This window comes from Candidozyma haemuli, assembly GCF_002926055.2.
Source record: "Candidozyma haemuli strain B11899 chromosome Unknown E_2014730914, whole genome shotgun sequence".
Lineage (NCBI taxonomy): Eukaryota > Fungi > Ascomycota > Pichiomycetes > Serinales > Metschnikowiaceae > Candidozyma > Candidozyma haemuli.
In genome coordinates this window covers 635,989-657,887 of record NW_020289903.1, presented here as the reverse complement: position 1 = coordinate 657,887, position 21,899 = coordinate 635,989, and the positions used below count along the sequence as shown (strand labels likewise).

At 45.5% G+C, this 21,899-nt stretch overlaps 9 protein-coding genes and 1 non-coding gene across 10 annotated transcripts; 5 read left to right on the top strand and 5 right to left on the bottom strand. All coding sequences in view use genetic code 12, as the record gives it.

The window, feature by feature from the left end:
* Positions 1-64: 64 nt before the first annotated feature.
* On the bottom strand, positions 65-499 carry CXQ85_003467 (uncharacterized protein; the record flags this gene model as incomplete). The annotated part of the gene is made up of 1 exon (XM_025487111.1): positions 65-499. One exon carries the CDS (start codon positions 497-499, stop codon positions 65-67), a length of 435 nt encoding a protein of 144 aa, XP_025340559.1.
* A 1,174-nt stretch (positions 500-1,673) lies between these two features.
* Positions 1,674-2,582, top strand: CXQ85_003466 (uncharacterized protein; the record flags this gene model as incomplete). The annotated part of the gene is made up of 1 exon (XM_025487110.1): positions 1,674-2,582. One exon carries the CDS (start codon positions 1,674-1,676, stop codon positions 2,580-2,582), a length of 909 nt encoding a protein of 302 aa, XP_025340558.1.
* Positions 2,583-2,750: 168 nt separating this feature from the next.
* Positions 2,751-4,187, bottom strand: NUC2 (Nuc2p; the record flags this gene model as incomplete). The annotated part of the gene is made up of 1 exon (XM_025487109.1): positions 2,751-4,187. The coding sequence occupies one exon, from the start codon at positions 4,185-4,187 to the stop codon at positions 2,751-2,753; it is 1,437 nt and encodes a 478-aa protein (XP_025340557.1).
* Positions 4,188-5,176: 989 nt separating this feature from the next.
* Positions 5,177-5,248, top strand: CXQ85_003464. The gene has a single exon. It is a non-coding gene; the product is annotated as a tRNA-Trp (tRNA).
* A 77-nt stretch (positions 5,249-5,325) lies between these two features.
* Positions 5,326-9,624, top strand: CXQ85_003463 (putative helicase; the record flags this gene model as incomplete). The annotated part of the gene is made up of 1 exon (XM_025487108.1): positions 5,326-9,624. One exon carries the CDS (start codon positions 5,326-5,328, stop codon positions 9,622-9,624), a length of 4,299 nt encoding a protein of 1,432 aa, XP_025340556.1.
* Positions 9,625-10,151: 527 nt separating this feature from the next.
* Positions 10,152-14,425, top strand: CXQ85_003462 (uncharacterized protein; the record flags this gene model as incomplete). The annotated part of the gene is made up of 2 exons (XM_025487107.1): positions 10,152-12,373; positions 12,634-14,425. The coding sequence occupies 2 exons, from the start codon at positions 10,152-10,154 to the stop codon at positions 14,423-14,425; spliced, it is 4,014 nt and encodes a 1,337-aa protein (XP_025340555.1).
* Positions 14,426-14,474: 49 nt separating this feature from the next.
* On the bottom strand, positions 14,475-16,352 carry CXQ85_003461 (anaphase promoting complex subunit 2; the record flags this gene model as incomplete). Its single annotated transcript, XM_025487106.1, has 1 exon — positions 14,475-16,352. One exon carries the CDS (start codon positions 16,350-16,352, stop codon positions 14,475-14,477), a length of 1,878 nt encoding a protein of 625 aa, XP_025340554.1.
* Positions 16,353-17,218: 866 nt separating this feature from the next.
* Positions 17,219-18,054, top strand: CXQ85_003460 (NEDD8 ligase; the record flags this gene model as incomplete). The annotated part of the gene is made up of 2 exons (XM_025487105.1): positions 17,219-17,221; positions 17,272-18,054. The coding sequence occupies 2 exons, from the start codon at positions 17,219-17,221 to the stop codon at positions 18,052-18,054; spliced, it is 786 nt and encodes a 261-aa protein (XP_025340553.1).
* A 53-nt stretch (positions 18,055-18,107) lies between these two features.
* Positions 18,108-19,364, bottom strand: TRY6 (Try6p; the record flags this gene model as incomplete). The annotated part of the gene is made up of 1 exon (XM_025487104.1): positions 18,108-19,364. The coding sequence occupies one exon, from the start codon at positions 19,362-19,364 to the stop codon at positions 18,108-18,110; it is 1,257 nt and encodes a 418-aa protein (XP_025340552.1).
* An 856-nt stretch (positions 19,365-20,220) lies between these two features.
* Positions 20,221-21,636, bottom strand: CXQ85_003458 (uncharacterized protein; the record flags this gene model as incomplete). Its single annotated transcript, XM_025487103.1, has 1 exon — positions 20,221-21,636. One exon carries the CDS (start codon positions 21,634-21,636, stop codon positions 20,221-20,223), a length of 1,416 nt encoding a protein of 471 aa, XP_025340551.1.
* Positions 21,637-21,899: the final 263 nt, after the last annotated feature.

Here is a 21,899-nt window from a genome sequence, read left to right as displayed (position 1 = left end):
ATGCTATATACAATGGCTCACGCTGAAAAGCGTGGAAAAAACACTTTAAATAAAAGCCAAGCGTCTAGTAACGACGAGAAGCCTCCTGGCATGCTCTCAACTGTTGCAAGTAGAAGTCACACACTTGCATGTTGCCGTTGTTCTCCTCCAAACATCTGGTGAAGGTTCTGGCGTCAGCATCACAGGTTCTGCTCTGCTCCTGGTTGTTGTACTGCTGCTGAGCAGCCAAGTCCTGCTGAGGTGCCTCAGCTGGTGGAGCAGAAGAGCCACCGAACATGGAGGTGATACCAGCACCCAAAGTGTGACCAATGGTGGAACCAACAGCTACACCAGCGGCGGTGGAAGCCATTTGGCCAAAGAGACCTGGGCTTTGAGACTGTTGGGTCTGAGGACGAGAAACAGACGATGGGTTGTGAGCTGGAGCGGAAGGAGCAGCGGCGGTGTGGGCCGATCTAGTCTGGGATGGTCTAGCTGGGGCGGATCTTCTTTGTCTGGCCATGGTTTATAAATATGAGTTTGGTGGTTGGATAGAGGCGAGATGATGGGTTATATAGTGTTTTTTAGTGGCGGACGCGCGCGACAATGTCGCTCGTTGTGGAGAAGCTTCGAGAAACACGTGACGCCCTTGGCACGGCTCCAGGTGGGAGATATCAGGTTTTTTTCTGGAGATTTGGGTAATATAAGTGGCTGGTGAAGTTTGGAAGAAATACTGGGTCGGTGGGACAAGGGTGGCGGATGCTGGTAGTTCTGGTAGAAGGTCGAAAACGTGACTGTACTGCATATAACAACATACACCTCTTGGTACCGCTACACCGAGATATTCAAAAAATCAATATCACTAGCAATGTAAAGTACCCTTCAGTAACCGACCTGAAAACTTTGGGGCCCATTGGAAGCAATTGAGGGTGTTTCGATGGAGGGTATGGACTGGTGAATATAGCTGGTGTACGGGTGCGAGCGACATTTTTCGCAGCCAAAACTGAGTCTACCAGGACCCGTGGGCAGTCTCTATATGAGACACAGCTAAGGCAAGAACCTAGTGGGGCTAGGTTGGAGGAGGCTTTTCCAACCTTGTAGTCATGTGACGGCACTCACGAGATACGAGTCACATGACCATAAAGTCACCCTTTCCCGCAAAGTCCAAATTTTTTTACCTTTACCCCAGAAAAAAAGAAAAAAAAAACGAATAGTCTTTGCTTGCACCCATGCAGCATCGTCCCCAGTAAGAGTCACTCTCTCAACCTTCCATCCTCAACGTCTCCCCCCCTTTTCCAACATTCCGTGATTTCCACACTTAATCTTTTCAAACGTCACCTTTCTCGTTCTCTTCCACCTCCCATCTCTTTTCACATGTGGCTTCCCTTCGTGCTCTGGCTCCGAATCGGCAAGTAACCGTTTTACGCCAAACTCGCAGTACAGCCCTCCACGCAGAAGACACTTGAAGGCTTCAACACACAAAGTCACCAAAGAAAAGACGTTTGGTGAAGAGATGGACCAAAAATAGTTGTCTTTAAATAAGCTTTCTTTATCAATCATCTTTTCCGTTTCTGTCTCCACATGCTTGTGGAAGTCACTGGTGCGTCGCTTTATCAGATCTCATAAAATCGCGTGCACCCGCCAGTCCCACTCTACCTTACCACATCTATTCATTAGCAACAAACACAGCACCGTCGATGCTTTCGACACTCGCAAGAGGAGCACTTGGAGGGTCCAGACCGGGAACGCTACTAGCGCCATTGGCGCTTCGGTTTGCTTCTCTGGCGCTGGACTTGAACTACTACCAGATCCTTGAGCTTCCTAGGAATGCATCCATTAAGGATATCAAGGCTCAGTTCAGGAAGCTTTCGAAGAAGTACCATCCTGATCTTAACTCGCATCTTTCAGAGGAGGAAAGGGAGAAGAACAACAAGAAGTACGTGGAGATGCTGCTGGCGTACGATACGTTGAAGGACGTCAAGGCGAAGAGGGAGTATGATGCATCGTTGGGGCTCCGGAAGTCTCCTTCGGGCTCACACTCGCCTAATCCTAACCATTCGGATTGGCAGAATAAGTATTATGGCGAGGCAAAGTATTATTCAAAGGGTAAGGCATCGGGGAGCTACTTCTCCAAGGGCTATAATACCAAGAGACATAGGGTGCATAACTTTTACGATGGTTCGGGCGCTGAAAACAAGAATAGTCAATTTAATGGCGCCCATAGGAACTATGGCGATCGGTTTAGCGTGCCACATTTCAATTATAACGAGCATTTGGCCAAGCATTTGAAGTTTGAGCAGAGGATCATTGAGAAACAGTTGACGCCAGAGAACAGAGAGGCCATTATACGGCAGCTTCGTAGAGACGGCGACATCTCCAAAGTCAGTGAAGAGCTCATCACTAAGCATCTCATGCGCCAGGCTCACGGGAACAATAATCTGGGAAGATCGGTTTCTTCCTCTTCCGCAACCGCCCTGAATCCGTACATGTATCAGGGACCACAGAATGGAGGCCATCACGAACAACTGGCCAGCTTGGGTATGACCACGGCACTTGTGGTTGGCGGGCTCGGCTCTATATATCTACTATACAACGCTATAGCGTGAAACTCTAATAGAAATCTGGTATTAAACAGAAATATGGGAAAGAAAAAAATAGTTACAGAAAGACAACCGTAGCGGCGGATGAAACCTGGGTCTTTTATATAATGCAGTTATGGAGGGTTTATGCGGAAGGAGTGGCAATGCTCTAGAGGGAGGCATGCTTGGGTTCAATTAACGGTCAACCTCACCGAACACCAAATCCATGGTACCAATAATAGCAACTGCGTCAGCCAACAAATTGCCTCTGGAGACGTGGTCAAAGGCTCCCAAGTGAGCGAAACCAGGTGCTCTGATCTTACATCTGTATGGTCTCTCAGAACCGTCAGACACAACGTAGACACCCATCTCACCCTTTGGAGCCTCGATGGCAGTGTAAGTCTCACCAGCTGGGACGGAGTAACCCTTGGTGAACAACAAGAAGTGGTGAATCAAGGCCTCCATATCTTCCTTCATCAAGTCTCTTGGAGGTGGGGAGATCTTGTAGTCTTCGACCTTCACTGGGCCCTCAGGCATATCGTTACAACACTGCTCAATAATTCTCAAACTCTGTCTGAACTCGGCCATTCTGATCAAGTAACGGTCGAAACAGTCACCGTTCATACCGACTGGCACGTCAAAGTCAACCAAGTCATAGGCATCGTAAGGCTGGGACTTTCTGACATCAAATGGAACACCGGAACCTCTAAGCATAGGACCAGACATGGAGTAGTTCAAAGCATCTTCAGCAGTGACAATACCAACGTCTTTGGTTCTGGCGTGCCAAATACGGTTATCGGTAACCAATTCTTCGACTTCATCGATTCTGTCACCAAACTGGGTGGCCCACATGTAGATATCGTCCAACAAACCAGAAGGCAAGTCCTGGGCAACACCACCGGGTCTAACGTAAGCAGCGTGCAATCTAGCACCGGAAACTCTCTCGTAGAACTCCATCAACTTCTCTCTCTCTTCGAAACCCCACAAGAAAGGAGTCAAACCACCGACATCCATAATATGCGACAAGACAGACATACAGTGGTTCAACACTCTGGTGATCTCGCCGAACAAGGTACGCACGTACTTACCTCTCAAAGGCACTTCGACGTTCAACAACTTCTCCACGGCCAAGGCGAAAACCAACTCGTTGGTCATCATCGACACATAGTCCAAACGGTCAAAGTATGGCAATGCTTGCATGTATGTCTTGGACTCTATCAACTTCTCGGTACCTCTGTGAAGCAAACCAACGTGTGGGTCGGCTCTGACAATCTCTTCACCGTGCAATTCCAAAATCAATCTCAACACACCGTGAGCAGCTGGATGCTGGGGTCCAAAGTTGATGGTAAAGTGTCTGATTTTCGTGTTTTGCTTCTCAACCTTGGTAGGGTCATCATCTCTGCCCCATGTCATGTCCACCTCGTCCATGGACTCTGTGAATGTGGTTTTGCCAAACACATTACCGTCCAGACTGACTCGCTGCGCTGGCTTGCCCAAGGCGTTTGTAAATGGCTTAACTGGTTCTTCATTGGCGCCTGCTCTCAATGGAGACATACTGGTAAAGAGTCTGTGGGCATGGGCCACTTTCAAGCTCCTGCTGGCGACCCTGGTCAAAGTAGGGATAGGAAGCATTTCTAGTACTGTGAATATACAAGGGAGGAACTGGTTTGGAAAGGGCTGCTAGGGATCTCTCGGACTCTTTCTATCTTTTTTTTTTTTGAACCTTAGTTTGATCTTTTCGTGCGTAAAATTATGGTACTTAGAAAAAGCCGGGTCTTCATTGGATAGACGACATCAGTACACCGCGACATACCCTATAACACAGAGCCATAAGAAGAAGCAGCAAAAGTGGTGGAAATTATGTAAATAGGGCTTTAGGAGATATATGGGAGGTTAAGTAGAGGGATGGGAGGTTTTCTGGGTAATTTTGATGGCAGGGGCGGGAAATGGCGGGGCCTTTTGGCCAGTAGAAGTCGATGTATGGTTGGTGCGATTGGGTGCAAAAAATGGCCCACTCAGGCTGGATGGATTCATGGAGGGTGGAAATGGGTGAATTGAGTTGGGAGTAGATAAAAGGGAGAGGAAAGAAGATGGAGAGGGTATAGAGGGTATCCTGGATCTTCGTTTTTTGGACTTATGTTGAATTATAGCATGGCGCTTTGGTTGGCTGGTGGAGGTAGCTGGACAGAGTCAGTCGTGGACTGGAAAGGTCAGTTTGGGCAGGGGATTTGGGGATATTTGGTGAACAGGGTTCATTATAAGCTACTTAGTTAGGCTGTTAGAGAAGGTAGAAGGTTTTGGATAGTGGGTGGCATTTGGATGTGGGCTGGTATACCTCTAAGGATAAGGCTGTCCACACAGAGTTCTCATAGATATCTGATAATATTTCAGAATGGTAATTCGACCATGTAGATTATAGTGGATTATTTAAAACCTTTCAAAAGCCGCTGTATAATGAGATATTAGCTAAAACGTTCCACCGGCCCTCCAACCCAAAATCGGCGTCGATTTCGTTATCCTGAGATAAAATTAAACCTAAAAGTTGACAAAAAACAGCAAATTTGATGACTTTTGCCATAGAGCTCTAATATCAAAGCTACTTTTGGTAATGCATAATAGCAGATGCGGTGGCTCAATGGCAGAGCTTTTGATTCCAAATCAAAGGGTTGCAGGTTCGATTCCTGTCCGTGTCATAGCTTCTTTTTTGCACTCTTCACCAAACTCATCTTCAACCTCCAACACCATCTAATCCTCTTCTTTTTGCTATCCAATGGCAAAGAAGAAACCCACCCCTCCTCCTCCCGAGCCAAAGGGCAAAAAGAACCAAAAGGCCAAAACCACAGAGCCTCCACCAGCTAAAGGCAAGAAATCTAAGAGCAATACCCCAGAGGTTTCCAACGATGATCCCCTGAAACCACAACGAGGATTGGCCATTGGAGAGAACTTCGGTTGGACTGGTAAACTTCCAGCAACTTTACTTTACGAGTTCTGTCAGAAACAGAAATGGAACAAAGTCATCTTTGACATGAAGAAGACCTCTAAAGGCTTCATTGGCATTGCAGACCTCAGCTGGGAGAACCCAAAGACCAAAGAGGTTATCCATGTGAAGATGATGCCTGATACTCAGGTCCTTCCTCCTAGAGAAACCACCAACGAGGCTCGTCATTTTGCAGCCACTTACGCCATGCACAGATTGAACTATGTTAAGAACCTACGAATGGTGCTACCCATTATCTTCAGAGACTACTGGTCAGACTTGGAGACTCATAGACAAGAATTGCTTAAGAAGAGCAAAGCTGAACACGATAGGATTTATAATGCAAATCCTTTCCAGGTGTATTTGGACGATAAGGCTGCTAGTGAGAAGAAGGCTAAGGAAAGAGAGGCTAGAGCTAATAACGAAGCTAAGACTAATGCTCCAAAGGCTAGCATATCAATTGGGACACCAAAGACAACAACCAAGGAAAAGACGAAACAGGAGGTTTCCAGACCTATTAGGGTTCGCCTGACTGCTAACCTTCCTACATTTCCTAGAAAAGCATGGGACTCTGCTCCGTTTATTGATTTCCCTATTGAAGTCAGAACGTCTGTGGAAAGGCTGATCAAGGATCATATTGCATGGGTTGAAGATGAAGAGGATTCTCCTGCTGACGAAAAGCTCAGGTCGCAATGGAAGAAGGACTTGGTAGGCTTGAACTTTAGAGAAAGTCATGTTGATGAAGCTCTTTCGTATACACATTCGTTCAAGGACGCTTTGGAATGGCTCTTGTTTCATATTCCCGATGACGATTTACCAGTATTTTTTGCCAAAAGGGACGAGGATTCCAGCGTTTCATTAAAGATTTCCAAGGATATCCAAACCGAGTATGCTATCCAAAGATTGGCACAGTCCGGGTGTGATAAAGACGATATTTTGGAGACTTTGAGCGAATGCAACGGAGATGAAAGGAAAGCAGCCATAAGCCTCTGCTACATGACTCTTGAATACGCTTCTGATGCACCAGAAGACCCAAGCGCTCTTGATACATGGTGCGAGGAATTAGACAGTATAAAGATGATTGGGTCAAATGAAGTTAAGTATCTTGATCAGCTGAAAAAGGTCGCTTGCATAGATCTCAATGTTGAACATGTGGAAAAGGGTATGCTTCTGGTGAACCTCTTCATGCCTGATGCCTACCCAAATGCATTCCCTGGTGTTCAGATTGTTGTCAACAGTCAGTCTTTTAAGCTTGCAAACTATATCAAGTTGGCTATCGTTCGTCAACTTTTAGAGTATGTCGTTCGTGATGGGTTGCTTGGTGACTGCTATATTTATTTTTTGGTTGAATGGCTAGAGACCAACATTGCAAAGGTTATTCAGAACCCTGGACCATTGAGTGTGGCACCAGCAATTGCTGCTTCAGACAAACATCAAACGGCAAGCCTGAAGAAGCTGAGAGATAAGCTGTCTGCTAGAAAGCAACCTCAATTGACCGATAGCGATATTAAAGAGCTTCAAAACGCGTACAAGGCTAAGGCATCACTGGCTGAGCTCAAGAAATCGCTTGATGCTCGTGCTAAACTTCCGGCTTGGCAAAAGAGGGAGCAGTTGGTGGACGTCATTAATTCTAACAAGGTTACCTTGGTCACAGGAGAAACAGGATCAGGTAAAAGTACGCAGATTGTTCAATTCATTCTTGACGACTTAAACAAGAAGGGAAATTTCTCCAGCACAATCATCTGCACCCAGCCAAGAAGAATCTCGACTATCGGTTTAGCTGATCGTATATCTGACGAAAGAATTCTGGATGTGGGCAAAGAAGTTGGATACATTATTCGTGGTGAAAACAAGACATGCAAAACTACAAGACTACTGTTCGTCACTACCGGTGTTCTCCTCAGAATGCTTCAGTCTTTCTTGTCGAACGACCAAGATGGCAATTCATCTATCTTTGACAGGCTTGAGTATATCTTTATTGATGAAGTCCATGAAAGATCAGTGGATAGTGACTTCCTTCTTATCATCTTAAAGAAGATAATGAACAAATTCCCCAAATTGAAGATTGTTCTTATGTCTGCTACCATCAACACGGAGTCGTTCATGAAGTTCTTCCCAACCAAGGTGAATCACATCCATATTGAAGGAAGAACTTTCCCAGTGGAAGACCGTTATCTCGATTCTGTACTCGATGACTTGGACTACAGCATTACAAACTATAACGGTGAAGTCATCAAGCCAAAGGCAGACTCTCACTATTTCAAGACAGGCACTGCTAATTATGATCTTGTTGCCAAGCTTTGTGTTTTGGTTGATAAAAAGCTTGCAAATGAGAGAAATAGTGGCTCCATCTTGATCTTCTTACCTGGTATTATGGAAATTAACAAATGTATCAGGAAGATTGAAGATGAATATGATAGAAAAGGATTGGATTGTTGGTGCTTACCATTGCATTCTACGCTTTCTTCGAAGGATCAAACAAGAGTTTTTAAGAAAGCGCCTTCTGGATCTAGAAAGATTGTCGTTTCGACAAACATTGCAGAGACATCTATCACCATTCCAGATTGTGTTGCTGTGATCGATAGTGGACGTTCTAAGAGCATTTTCTTTGATGCTCAATCGAATGTCTCGAAACTCATTGAAAGCTGGTGCTCAAGAGCGGAAATGTCTCAAAGAAGAGGTCGTTCTGGTCGTATACAGAAGGGAACTTGCTACCATTTGTATACGAAGGATACGTTCGATCTGGTTTTGGCTCAGCCTGTCCCTGAAATTAAGAGAGTCAGGTTGGATAACCTTTATTTGGTTGTCAAAGCTATGGGAATCAAGAAGGTCGATGAGTTCTTGAACAGTGGACTCGATCCTCCTGATGTCCTGGCAATCAAAAAGACAAGAGCTATGCTTGAAGAAATTGGTGCAATTGTTGCATCTGACACTCAGGAATCATTGACCCATTTGGGTAAGTACTTATCCTTCATTCCTACGGATTTGCAGCTGGGCAAGATCTTGATTCTTGGATGTATCTTTTCATGCGTGGAAATGTGTCTTACTCTTGCTGCAATCAGTTCTACTGGAAGTCCTTTCATCAATAACATAGAAAAGGGTGATGAAATAAGACTGATAAAAGCAAGAATAGGAAAGTTGCAAGGTGACTTTATTGCATCAGCTTTGGCCTATCATGAATACGCCGAACTTCAGGGCAATGAGAGAAAGAAGTTTATTGCTGCAAACCATTTATCTTACATGACCTTGCAGGATATACAATCCAACCGTACTCAGTACTTGCTGACATTGAAGGAAATTGGGTTTGTGCCTTTTAATTACCTGAAAGATAAGCCTGAAGGAAAGTTATTGAACAGGAACGATGAGAATTTCGATATCGTTAGAGCCATTATCACTGGGTCTTATACTCCTCAGCTTGCTCGTGTACAGCTTCCTGATCCAAAGTACGCCCAGACTCTTGGAGGAGCAGTGGAAGTGGATCCAGATGCCAAGAAGACAAAATTCTGGATCAGAAACGAAAAGTATATTGCAGAGGTGAATGATGGACCAGAAGTGAAGGAATTGCCTGCTTCGAGAGTGTTCATCCACCCTTCGTCGATGCTCTTTTCGAACTCGGCAACAGGCGCATCTATTCCTAACCTTGAAGACCTCACGCTCGAAGATGGATCCATTGACATGCAAAAAGCCAGAAAACAATTTGACTTGACGCCATCTGTGGGTCTGTCTTCAAAGTCCTTACACAAGTCACCTTTCGTGGTATACAATTCATCCAACTTCACATCCAAGCATTTCTTACGAGACATTACGCCTACGAGCACAATCACTGCATTGCTCTTTGGAGGAGATATTTCGTACGATATCAGTGGCCAACTCCACGCTTCAAAGAAGTGTCCAGGTATTGTATTAGACCGTTGGCAGCCAATCAGGACATGGTGCAAGAACGGTGTTTTGATAAAGAGATTAAGGCTTCTTTTGGATAAGGTGATCGACAACAAACTCTCAAACCCACTGTTTGAAAAATCCCACAATGCCGATGAAGAAATCATAGAGGTAGTCAAGAAGGTCTTGACTGTTGATACCAGGCAGAGATAGATATAGACAGGGTCCAATACTTACAGATTGAGTACCCACAAACATAATATAGATATCACGCAATTGGCGACCACGCCGTCACAACACCTTCCTTTCATCTTCATCATTCATCATTCAACTGTGGAAGTAAGACACTGTCTCAGGATGATCTCGTGACAGTATGCTTTTTAGCGGTTTCGCAGTTTTTTTGCAACCATTCGGAAAACCGTTGACGCGCAGAAGATAAAGAGTTGGACTTCGTTGATGAGCCAACAATAACAGTATAAAAAACGGACTATTTTTCAGATGACACAAAAATCTGAACCCTCTTTTTACCCAGTTTGTGCTTACTTATTCCATTTCCTTGGCTGTGTGGCGGTCACGTGCGCTGATCCAAACACCGACCGCATCGGCTGCGTCTTCTCTTATCGTGCTTACTAACCAATGAGCAAAACATAACATGGCCTGGAGCAACAAAAGCTAACGTTCTTTTCATCTTCCACTACAATATAAAAGCGTTTCTAGAGAATACCTTTTTTTTTTATATCATGTCCTTTCGAAATAGGAAAGATACCCAAGCGCTACTTCTGGATAGCTCAGATCAGAACTATGATACTATCCATCAAAGTCGCCAGCCCGAGGAAGGTGTGAATGAAGTTTCTATAAAGTCAGATCTGGATCTGGACCAGCTTGAAGAAGACCTTGAAGATCTACCGAAAGAGGTTAGGGAGACTGTTCCACTTACAGATGATCCAACTATCCCAGTGTTGACGTTCCGCTACTTCGTGCTACTGACAATTTTCATTATACCAGGTGCTTTTATAGATACGATAAACTCGTTCAGAACGACGTCGGCGGTTTATTCGATATTTTTCGTTCAGATCGCTTCACATTGGGCAGGCAAGTGGATGGCTCGTGTGTTGCCTGATAAGACAGTCAAGATAGGACCTTTATCTTTTTCACTTAACCCAGGCCCTTGGTCGATCAAGGAAACGGCCCTTGTAACTATTACAGCTAAATCGGGCGCTACAGGTAATTTGGCGACCAACGCCTTGGCTCTTTCAGAGCTCTTCTTTCACGTTAAAGTTCCGGCTTACGCCGCCATGCCATTCATGTGGGCCATAGTGTTTATTGGCTATTCATACGCAGCCATTGCCAAGCGAGTCGTCAGCTACGATCCAAGGTTTCCTTGGCCTCAGACTTTAATGCAAACGGCACTTTTGCAGAGCCAGGATAAAGCCGATAAGAAGAATAACTCCAGACGTATGAAAGTGTTCTTCTGGTGTGCTGGTACCCTCTGCTTATGGCAAATGCTTCCGGAGTATTTATTCCCCATGACATCTTCATTGGCAGTCTTGTGCTGGGCAGCTCCTACAGATCCCATTTTGAACTTCATTGGTTCTGGAATGGGAGGCATGGGGTTCCTTAATTTCACCCTAGACTGGGCCAACATCACTTCTGAGGTTATGCTTTATCCTTACTGGGTACAAGTAGTCCAGTTTATTGCATTTATCTGTGGAGCATGGATTCTATTGCCTTTGGCAAAATGGTCCAGCTTGTTTTCCTTCAAGTATGGTCTCATGTCGAACCGTCTCTTTACTTCAGATGGAGACTTGTACCCTACCGAGAAGTTGATCACGCCAGGCGGAGGCTTCAACTCAACAGCATACGAATACTACGGGCCAGTGAACCATGGCGCCCAAAGAGCATGGAATATGTTTTTTGATTACGCAGCTTACGTATCCGGCGTGGTATGGGTGGTGGTCTTTGGCTGGTCCAAGATTCGTTCTTCTTTTGGTCAAGGTGGAGTTTATAAAGACAGATTGAACAAGTTACACTCTGCTTATGCTGATGTACCATTGTCGTGGTATGGAGTTTTATTCGGTATTTCAATCTTGTCATTATTGCATGTTGCAAGAGCTGGCTACATCTTTATGCCATTCTGGACATGTGTGATTGCACTTTTCATCGGATCGATTATCGTCACACCTCTTATGTGGCTTTATGCGCTTTCAAACTTTCAGCTTCCAATCGGTACATTTAATGAGCTTTTGTACGGTTACTTGGTTCAAGATCTGTCACACAAGCACCCTGCTGGAGCAGCATTCTTTGGTTGTGTTGCTGGTAATGCTTGGTATAGATCACAGTTCCACTTGGAGCTGATGAAGCTAGGCTTCTACAACCATATCCCGCCCAAGTATGTCTTCCTTTCACAGATTTATGGCGAACTTATTGGTGTCCCGATCAATTACCTCAGTCTTCGATGGGTATTAGCATCAAAGTGGGATTACCTTGTGGGTAAGCTTAATGATCCATTGCATCAGTGGACAGCGCAAACGGTGATTACATACCACACGAATGCTATTCAGTATGTGATACTTGGTCCACGCCGTTTATTTGCAAACTATCCAGCTCTTCCGTATGGTTTCCTTGTGGGCCTTATAGTCCCAGCTGTGATATTCACTCTCCACAAGAGATTCCCCAACAGCATTTTCAAGTTTCATCTTTGGAACAGTACAGTGTTCTTTTCCACCATGAGTCATTTCTATGGAAACTTGTCCACAGGCTACCTCTCAAAGTTCCTTGGAGGCACTGTCACCATGTTCTACGCCTATAGGTATAAGCATAAGGTGTGGAAGAAGTACAACTACGTTGTTGCAGCAGCTCTCGACACAGGATTCAATTTATCCGTCAGCATAATCTTTATCTTGCTTTCCTTAGGTATTTCTGCACCTACATGGTATGGTAACAACCCCAATAGTGTGGAGCGGTGCTTCGCATTGGACTCATAAAAATCACCCCAAAGACATACACAGATAAAATGAAAGCATCAGGCTTCTATATAACGACTAATAATTACATAATACATTAAAAATTGACCAACTCTTTTAACCATTTAGAATCGAATGGGATTGTAAAAGTCGTCCTTGGTAGTAGTAGCTTACACCCGTGCACCATCAACTTATATCAACCTCACTTATAAACTTCTCAAACAAGCTTGTTACTAAGACTTAAGCTCCACACATCCAGAGATCCAAAGATGAGTCAGCCACCGACACAAGGCAACCCACAACAGGGTGGTCAAGGCGGACAAGGTCAGCAGATCATCCAACCTGCTCAGGCCACTAAACTTCTCAATGCTCTTAAGGAACTGCTTGATCAAGCAAAGAGGGCCACTGACCCACAAGTGTCCCAGCGCTGCTACCAGCGTGCTGAACACATCAAACAGATTCTTATGAACTACCAGAGGCAACAGAAAGCTGCTGCTGCTCGTGGCCAAGCCCAGGCTTCGGGATCTCCAGCTCCTCAAGGTGGACAAGCTCAGAGCCAGGGTCAGGGTCAAAGCCAGGGTCAAGGTCAGGCTGGTAATACTGCAGCAACTGGAGCATCTTTCAGTGGAAATGCTCAGTTGAACGCTCAGCAAAGAATGCAAGCTCAGAGCCAGAATGCTCAGCCTCAGGGCCAGTCTCCAGCTTTGGGTCAGCAACAACCATCACAACAACAGGTCCCTGGTCAGCAGATAAGAGGACCTGGTACAGCAGGACTGCCAGCTGCTGGAGCTGGAGGAGCGGCACCCCAGGGAACCAGACCAAACTCTCAGGTTACCCCAGAGAGATACCAGCAAGTCAGACAGAGAATCCAAGAGGTGGAGAGAAAGATCCAATCTTTGGAGGCTGCCAAGAGGGCCGAGCTTTCTCCAGAACAGACAGCACTGATTGATAATCAACTTAGTGAATGGAGAAACAAGTACGCTCAGTTCCAAAAGATTGCCAACTTTATCAGATCCCAGTTGGTTGAACAAGCTCGCCTGAACTCAGCTAACCAAGCCGGCACTAGCGCTGGAAGCATCGGTGCTGCTGGTAGCCCTGCCGCCTCTTCTGCCGGTGTGAATCTTCAGGGTCTGGCTTCAAGTCCAGTTCCAAGTGCTGCAGCTGCCGCGGCCGCTGCTCAAAATTCTGCTCAGAGAGCTTCTGTGACACAACCATCTATGGGTCCTTCTGGTTCTCCTCCGGCCAACCGCGCCGGATCCCCTGGGTCTTTGGGTAAAGCTGCAAGTGGATCTCCAGTGCCAGTACCTGGCGCTCCGACTCCAGGAGCAGGTGGTCCAAGTGCTCAAGGTGGTACTTCTAGTGCAATGGGCACCCCTGCTCCACAGGGAGCTGCCGCCGCTGCTGCTGCCAAAGGCAGAAGCACTTCTCCTCCTCCATCCGCTAAGGAACCAACGGTGCCTGGTGTGAATCTTTCTGGAATCACTAAACCTAGTGTTCCTTCAATGCCTATTCTGAATACCATCAACGTCAAACCTCCAGCGCCAGTGACGCTAAAACCAGGTGCCAACAATGTGCGTCCTACCTTAACTGGTGGCGGTGCCTCCGGCTTGGGTCAGATCATGGGCACTCCAGCTGTTATGAGAATGCCAACCTATGATATGGCTACCACCTCAGCTGCCACTCTTACTGATAATGGCGGGCGCGTGTTGACTAAGCGTAAGTTGAGCGAACTCATCAATACCATAGGCGCAGATGAAGGCGACGGAAGAACCACGATAGATGGTGATGTCGAGGAATTACTTTTGGATCTCGCGGACGAATTCATCTCTTCCGTTACTTCATTTGCATGCCGTTTGGCCAAACATAGAAAGACAGACTCTGTTGATGTCAGAGATGTACAATTACACCTTGAGCGCAACTGGAACATCCGTATTCCTGGCTATGCCATGGATGAGATCAGAAGCATGAGAAAATGGCAACCAAGCTCATCATACAACCAGAAGGTCTCTGGAGTTGAGATTGCCAAGGCTATTAATGGGAACATGAACTAATCGTGGCGGAACCGCTTGAAATTTATATACTTGTAAACAAATCTATTGCTTATTCTATAACCTTGTAAATTCCATTACTGACGCTTAAGACTGAAGCGTCTACCCAATACTTGAGAGCCTGAGTTGCAGCATACTCCGAAAGACCAGTTGACATTGTGATCAACGAAAGCGATAGACCATCATCTTCCTCATCAAATACTTCAATCACTGTGGCTTGAGTAGGTGTGACAGTGAAGCTCTTTAATTTTCCTTCAAATTCGAGGTCCAAAGTGACCGTGCCCAAGGACGGAAGAAGGTGAAGATCTCTACCCGGCTTCGCTTTGTTGAACAGCTCGGTGTACCTGGTAAACTTATCCTGGATTGGAACAGTAAACTTCTGTTCATTTTCTTGCTTTTGACCTATCGATGGCCAGTACATCTTGGACAAGATCGTCACTTCCATACCAGATTTGTTGAATTTCAGATTGAGTTCTTTACTGTCGTGTACATCCTTGATCATGACATCCAAAGCAGAAAACTCATTAGGACCAAACCTAGCCTTGAGAAGCGTAGTGACATGCTCGATGTCCTCGAGGCTGTATTTGTCCCACTGTAAAAGTCGTTCTCCAAATATGCTTGTGAGCTCCTCAGTGAATACCGAGGACAGCTCGTAGATAGAAACCAAAGCTTCCAATACATCCGATATTTTTCCTCTACGGAAATCAGGCAATGCATCAATTGGATCTGGGTTCCATTTGAGATCTGTCAAATCATCGATAGGCGCAGCAGATGGAGGCTGGTTTGCTTGTAACTCATGTGCCAATTCAACTAAAGGATTTGTATCTGGGTTCAAATCAAGCATTCCATTCACCACTTGTTGAACCAAATCAGGACGTGTGCTTAAGTACTGTCTTATAGGACGAACAACCTTGTCTAGTAAAACGCCTGTAGGATCAATCAAAAGGAATGCCTTGATAGTCTTCATATACGTTATGATCACGTCAGTTGTGTTGGTTCCCAGATGTAGAAGTCTCTGTCCACACTCATCAATAAAAACGTCAACGATCTTTGCACGGTGATGAGCTAAGGACTGGAAACGGTCAGCATCCAATGCCAAACATTCACGTAGCTCCTGTAATGCAACAAAACTGCTTGGATACAGAGATACCATACTGAAGATCTCCTTTACCCGAAGCAGCACTAACTCGTCTCTTGCTATCTGAACGAGATCGTTACTAGAAGCACATGCATATTTGGAACCACATCCTAGAGAAAATGATGGATAAAGCTCAAGTCTCAACCACTTCTCCAAATCATGGAGAACAGGTGAGCTCCATTGGCCACGGCAGACCGTACGCAAATGAGTACATATCTTAGCCACTGTGACCTTTACGACAATCTGTCGTAGCGTAGCATCCATTCCAATTGCCGAAAGAGTCTTCAATTTCACGGAAGGGCCATCAAAAAGAGAATCTCTAACATGGATCTCTAGTTGTTCAAGGAAATGCTGTTGCAGAAGGTACTTGGTAAACAATGCAAACAAACCTCTCAAGAAAGAGTCATTGGCCAATGCAGAAAGCTTCATATGCGTAAGTTGTTTGACGTAGAAAGAACGTAGCTGCCAAACAGTATCCAATGCAGTAAAGAGATCCTGATCTGGAGGAAACCGGTCAGTAAGGTCTAACCTTATCGAGTTGATCCACAACTTCATAAAGTCAAGCTGCTGCAGCTGTGTTCGAAGACACCTTCTTGTTGCTACTTTAGTCCTCGGCAGCGGTTCAGCCTGGCTTGGATCAATGGTCCCCTCATGAGAAGGTTGGAGCCAGTGGAGTAGCTGATCTAGATCATTCTCCAAGTCCTGGTGCAGCTCAGGATTGACATCTCGTAGCGTTTGCAGGGGAAATACCAGTGCAATGACCAGTTTGGAAAGCGTCGGTCTGGCCGACATGCTGATATGTGGAGGTGTTTGGGTAACAGGTAGTTGTAGGTATGGTTGATTGTTGATGTATATGCCAAGCGCGCTTTATGTATTGATGGAATGGTTGCAAAATGGCATACACTGTGGACTACTGATGAGTGGGGCAATGAAAGAGGGGTTTGAGCTGGATTGAAGAATAGGAGAGCACTTTGTTTCGCTTGAGTATTGTATTTTTTTTTTCTTTTTTTCTTTTATTCATTTTGGGTTGTGTTGGTGTAAGTGTTGCTTGGGCGTAGTACTACTGCTCAGTACCCAAGCTAGCCCCAATTATGACACTAACAGGGAACGTAAAGTTTCTAAAAGTACTTACTCTAGTATTTTATTTATGACAGATAAATAAATCATTCTGAAAGAAGCCCTTCTGAGGCGTTTAGTGCTATATCAACATACTACTCTGTAATGCACCTACAGAGACTAACCCACGTAACATAGTTACAGTCTAAGCATCAATTCAAGCCTCATTCTTCTTCTTTTTCGGTAGAGCATCACTTTGAATGATCTACCTAACTTCTTTACAAATCTTGAACTTTACTTCACTTAAGTAGCACCATTGAACGGGACGGTACCACACATTCAGCCATTCAGCCATTCAGCCATTCAGCCATTCGCAGCCAACCACACTGGGTATTCAAAGGACACCAACTTGCCATTGAACGGTCCCTATATAACTTAACTTTTCATTCAATTCCAACCTAAACACCTTCACCGTTCCATTTATCTCCCCTTTATATATATGTACAACCCACCACTGGTTCTCCTCGCCTAACTCGTTGGGTCCACCACGGCCGCGCACATAAATCTGATCGACTGCTAAACTCATCTTCCCACAAGCACTAATGGTATGTACCTCAATGCAAAGTTACCCCAAGAAATTATACTAACATGACAGGCTAGACTTCTGAAGACGAACGCCAAAGCCCAATTTGTGGATATCACCCATGCAAAGCCAGCAGTGGCAACACAGTTTCTTGAAGAGGCAGATTGGAACGTCGATAATGCATTGAGAGAGTACTACAACCAGAATCCCCCACAGGATCCAAAGGTTGGGGCTATTTTTGATAAGTATAGAAGCCCTGAAGATAAAGACATTATCCTGATTGACGGGACATTGGAATACTTGAGTGATTTGGGGTTTGATCCAGAGGAGCTCTTGAGTTTGACGCTTGCATATGTTTTAGAGAGTCCCCAGACGGGTGAGTTCCATAGAGATGCTTTTGTTCGTGTGTGGCTGACGCTATCGATAAACACTCTAGAAGGTATGCGCCAGCACGTTGTGCAGAAGCAAAAGGCCATGGATTCTTCCGTGGAGGAGTTTGAGCCGTTCTACCAGTTCGTGTTTGAATTTGTAAGGGGCTCAGATACACGGATCAAGGTCATTGGCTTTGAAGAGTCTGTTATTTATTGGCAAATGCTCTTGGATACTCGTTTCCCTGCTTCTAAAGAAAGACTACAGCAATGGTACGAGTTCATCGAGGAGACTAAGAAAAGCATCACAAGAGATTCATGGAACATGTTCTTTAAGTTTCTCGTGCAAGTTGTGGAAAAAGACCCATCATCCCTTTCAGCATACGACGAAGCAAGCGCATGGCCTTCTGTGGTCGACGAGTACATGGAATGGCTCGAGGAGAATGGAAAACTACAAACATCTGAAGATACGGCGATGATAAATTAATAGAAACGGAAACTGTTGCGCTCTGCGCGAGAATTGAATCGTTAATAGTGTACCTAATTGAGGAGCTTCTCTATGCTTGGTTTACGAAGCGAGAGTAACGTCTTCGAAGCATCTTCAAGCTTTCCGTCTTCGCTATTCTGGTCCTCGCTCACCTCATCCTCTGGTCCTATATGGGCTGTCATGTTGTTGGCCGGTACACGAGACTTGAAGTACATCCTCTTGGGAAACGAAGCTGCACCGTTGGTAGTGGTTTCGAGGTACTCTTCGTTGGTCGTGACTGGAACACTTGTGGGGATAGCAGGATCAGGAAGGACAAAAGAACCTCTCTTTGCATTCAGTTTGATTGGTATCGTGAATGGAGAAGTTGCGGAGGACACTGAACCTGATTTTGGTGGTGAGTTCAGATACAGAAAGGTCTTGTTAGCCAGTTCAAACTGGTCTGCCAGCTGGTACCTTCCAAAAGCTTTCTGCATCTGAAGGTGCTGCTGCAGAAGAGCACTCTTCTGATCGTTGGAGCACTTACTTAGAAGCGAAAGGATTGGTGTTATGTCTGGGGTCGAGTCAGGACTCGGGAGTTGTTCGCCGTCAGAGGAGGAGTCCCTAGACATGTACATCAGGTCGACGCGTTTCAAGGAGCCTTTCGTATTCTGAAGCACATCTAGCGAGGGACGTTGCTGCTGAGGTTCATCGTCTTCCTTGATCGAACCACAGACAGAGCCCAGTGGCTTGGGAGCCGAAGCAGCAAGATCTGAAAAGTGGAATTCCTTATCGATGTTTCTATACTGGTTAACATCAATTGGCACTTGCGTGTAGCTCGTGTCATAGGTATAATCTATCGGAGTCAGCTCTAAAAGCTCATGTTGTTTCTGGATAATATGGTGCAAGTACAAGATATACTCCACTGAAGACTTAAGGATAGTGAGCTTGTACATGCCATCGATCTTGGAGCTGTTGTTAGACGAAGCACCCTTCTTGGTACCGCCTTCGGTATTACGACAAGCTGGAATAATATACTTGAGGGCCTCAAACTCCCTGTTAATCTTGATTCGCCTGCGCTTCTCGATTATAGAGTGGAGCTGTTTTGTCTCGTTCTTCCTCCTGGCCAATTCGTCGTCGTCCACAAAAGAACTCGATCTTCTTCTCTTCTTTTTTGGTTGTTCTGCTGGAATAGCGTTCAACGAAGGGGACGACCCAGAAGACGCTGGGTTATACACATTATTAAGGATCTCATAATTATTATCCTCCGGATCGATATCCTTGTTAAGCTGGATAATGGTCGTTTTCAACGACGGTGGAGACGGCAAGTGCATGGTTGCAAAAAAAGCGGAAGATGTCTATAACTCTAACGCCAGAAAAGAAGAAAAATCTCTTCACTTGATATTCCCAAGCTTTCTTTCGTTGCAAGCGGCGCAGCATATATAAAGGCTGTAGGGACAAGGCGCTCGCGAGCATAAGCGAAATTAGTGCTGTTTGCAACCATTTGATGCACGTTTACTTCTCCCACGTTTTGCTCACACGAAGCCCACCTGGGCTGGTTCTCAGCAAGGGCCAGGAAAAAAGGGAAAAAAGATAAAAAGAAGAGCTTTTAAAGAGTGGCCTGTATAAAGCTACGTTCAGTGATTTGATTGGTCGAGTTTTATGAACTTTCCCTTCCAAATCTTTTTCCATATCGTGTTGGGATCTCCTTGTCTATTGCTCACACGACCAGGCAGTCTACGTCAACAAAAAAGGTCCCACATGTCTTGTGCGATACAGATAGGGAGGCAGAGAAGCATGGAAAAACAATTAATCACTGGCTGTGTGCAGGCCACACGTGGGGCACGTGTTAGCAATCCCAGTTTTCTGAAACACGGAGGACAAAATGGGGTGGGTGTTGTTTGGGGTGGTCAAAGGAGGGCTGTCTTGTTACGTTTATGAGGTTTTCGGATCGTTTTAGGTTTGTTTTTGGTGGTTTGGTGGTGGTGGTTCACCAGGTGGGTGCTGGAGGCTGTGCAGGAATGGCTGCGAAACAAGCTCTGGCCCTGGTCCACGAGCCAAGTTTAAGAAGCGTACAGACTCCTTGAAACACGTTGACACCAACTAAGGTCATAAGTATATTTAGCGTAATTAGAATAGTCGTACTTTTTTCTTTATTTCAGGCGGAGCGTCTATCTTGTCATATTAAGTTTAACTCAAAAGGTAGGACTTGAACAGCGACGCGTACTCGTCCATCACCTTCTTTCCGTCATTCTCCCACATCTCCATATCATCAACGTTAGCGATCGTAAGGTGGAGCCCACCCTTGGGCGTACTCACAACTGATAAGGTCAAGTGGGATGTAGACACACCTTGGGTAAAGATGATATCGGTGACTTCCCACTGACCTCTTGCGAACCTCTTGCATCCTATATTAGAGATCTCAAGACCACCACGAGCATCTGGGTTCTTGAGCTCGTCCTTAAACCAGTCCCAGATGTTCACCCAGCGAAGCATACCGGCAAACTTGAATGGATCACGCGAAGTCATGGCCTTGTCAAGCAGCTCTTTCAAGCTATCACCCACTTTCTTCACCGTGTTAAGCTCTTGAGGCACGAACGGTAATGTCTGGGACATGTAGAGACCAAAACGCAGCTGGATAGCATGCTCAGGTACAAATCGGCGTCCACAGAGCGCAATTGGCACGTTTAGGCTTCGGCCTTGATCTGGTTTATACCCCTGAAGAACATTAGCATAAGGTATCAAATAGTCTTGAGCGGCAGCATGAGCGCAAGCGCCAATGTAAGGGGTCAAAGTGAGACCGTTTTGTTTACATCGAGCCAAGAGCTGGGAAGTTTCTTGCGGTGTAAAAGCCAAAAGGCGGAACCCCAGGTGGTTGAACTTTTTAGGTCCCACGGGATTGAATACCGGGTAGCGATAAGTATTTGGAGTTGAAGACAGAAACAAGACCTGGAAAAAGTGAACGATGAAATGAGGCAAAAAGATCTCGAGAAGCAAGGTCTTGATCATGTAAAACGTAGGGGTGTCATACAACGGAGCAACCTTGTCCAGGGCAGGCTGGGGAGCAAGATTATCGGTTTCAGCATTGAACAACTGAGTACGGACAGTCTTTGGTAAATTCTTTTCCACCTCGTCGAAGCAGTAAAGAAGTTCGTCAAACACGTTAGCACCAGCGTTCCCATCAAAAAAGATGTGGTTACACACGAAAATGAGCGCCGAGGGTTCATTGTTGTTAAGCTTTAAGTTGTAGATCTTCCAAGTAGGTCTATCAACATCCAAAGGAAGTACTTCCGCTGCCAAGCTTTCAGCCAATTCCGAACCAAAGCTTCCAGCTTCCAATGGCTGGACCACTTGGTCGTAAGCGATCTTCAGAACCGATCTGACCACAAAGTTATCACCATTGTGTTGTCTGTCGCCTTCCTTGTGTCTAAAGAAATTAAGCGAAAATACTGGGTTTTTCAAGATCATAAGACGCAAAGCGTTCGACAAGAGAACATCATCGACAGGACGATTGAAGCGAGCTGCCAAACTGAAACCGTTGTTGCAGTAGCCCATCGAAAGCCGGCAAAGGTAGTACCGCTCAACAGGGCCAATTGGACGAGACATTAGGGGCTGCTCTTCACCAAGCGTGGATGAAGGCAATGTTTTATACGGGCCTGCCATAGTGAGCTGCTCCTTGGACTGGGGGGCCCCAGGGCTATAGTTGCACAAGGGATAATGGGGGCAAGCTGGCGGAAAATGCAGTGGCTGCGAAAAACGTAAAACGTAAAACAAGTAAAAAAATGTACAAGGTAAAATGTGAAAACGCAGTGAGTAGTAAGAATAGGAGACAATAGTGAGAAAACAGGCCTCAGATACAAGACCCAATC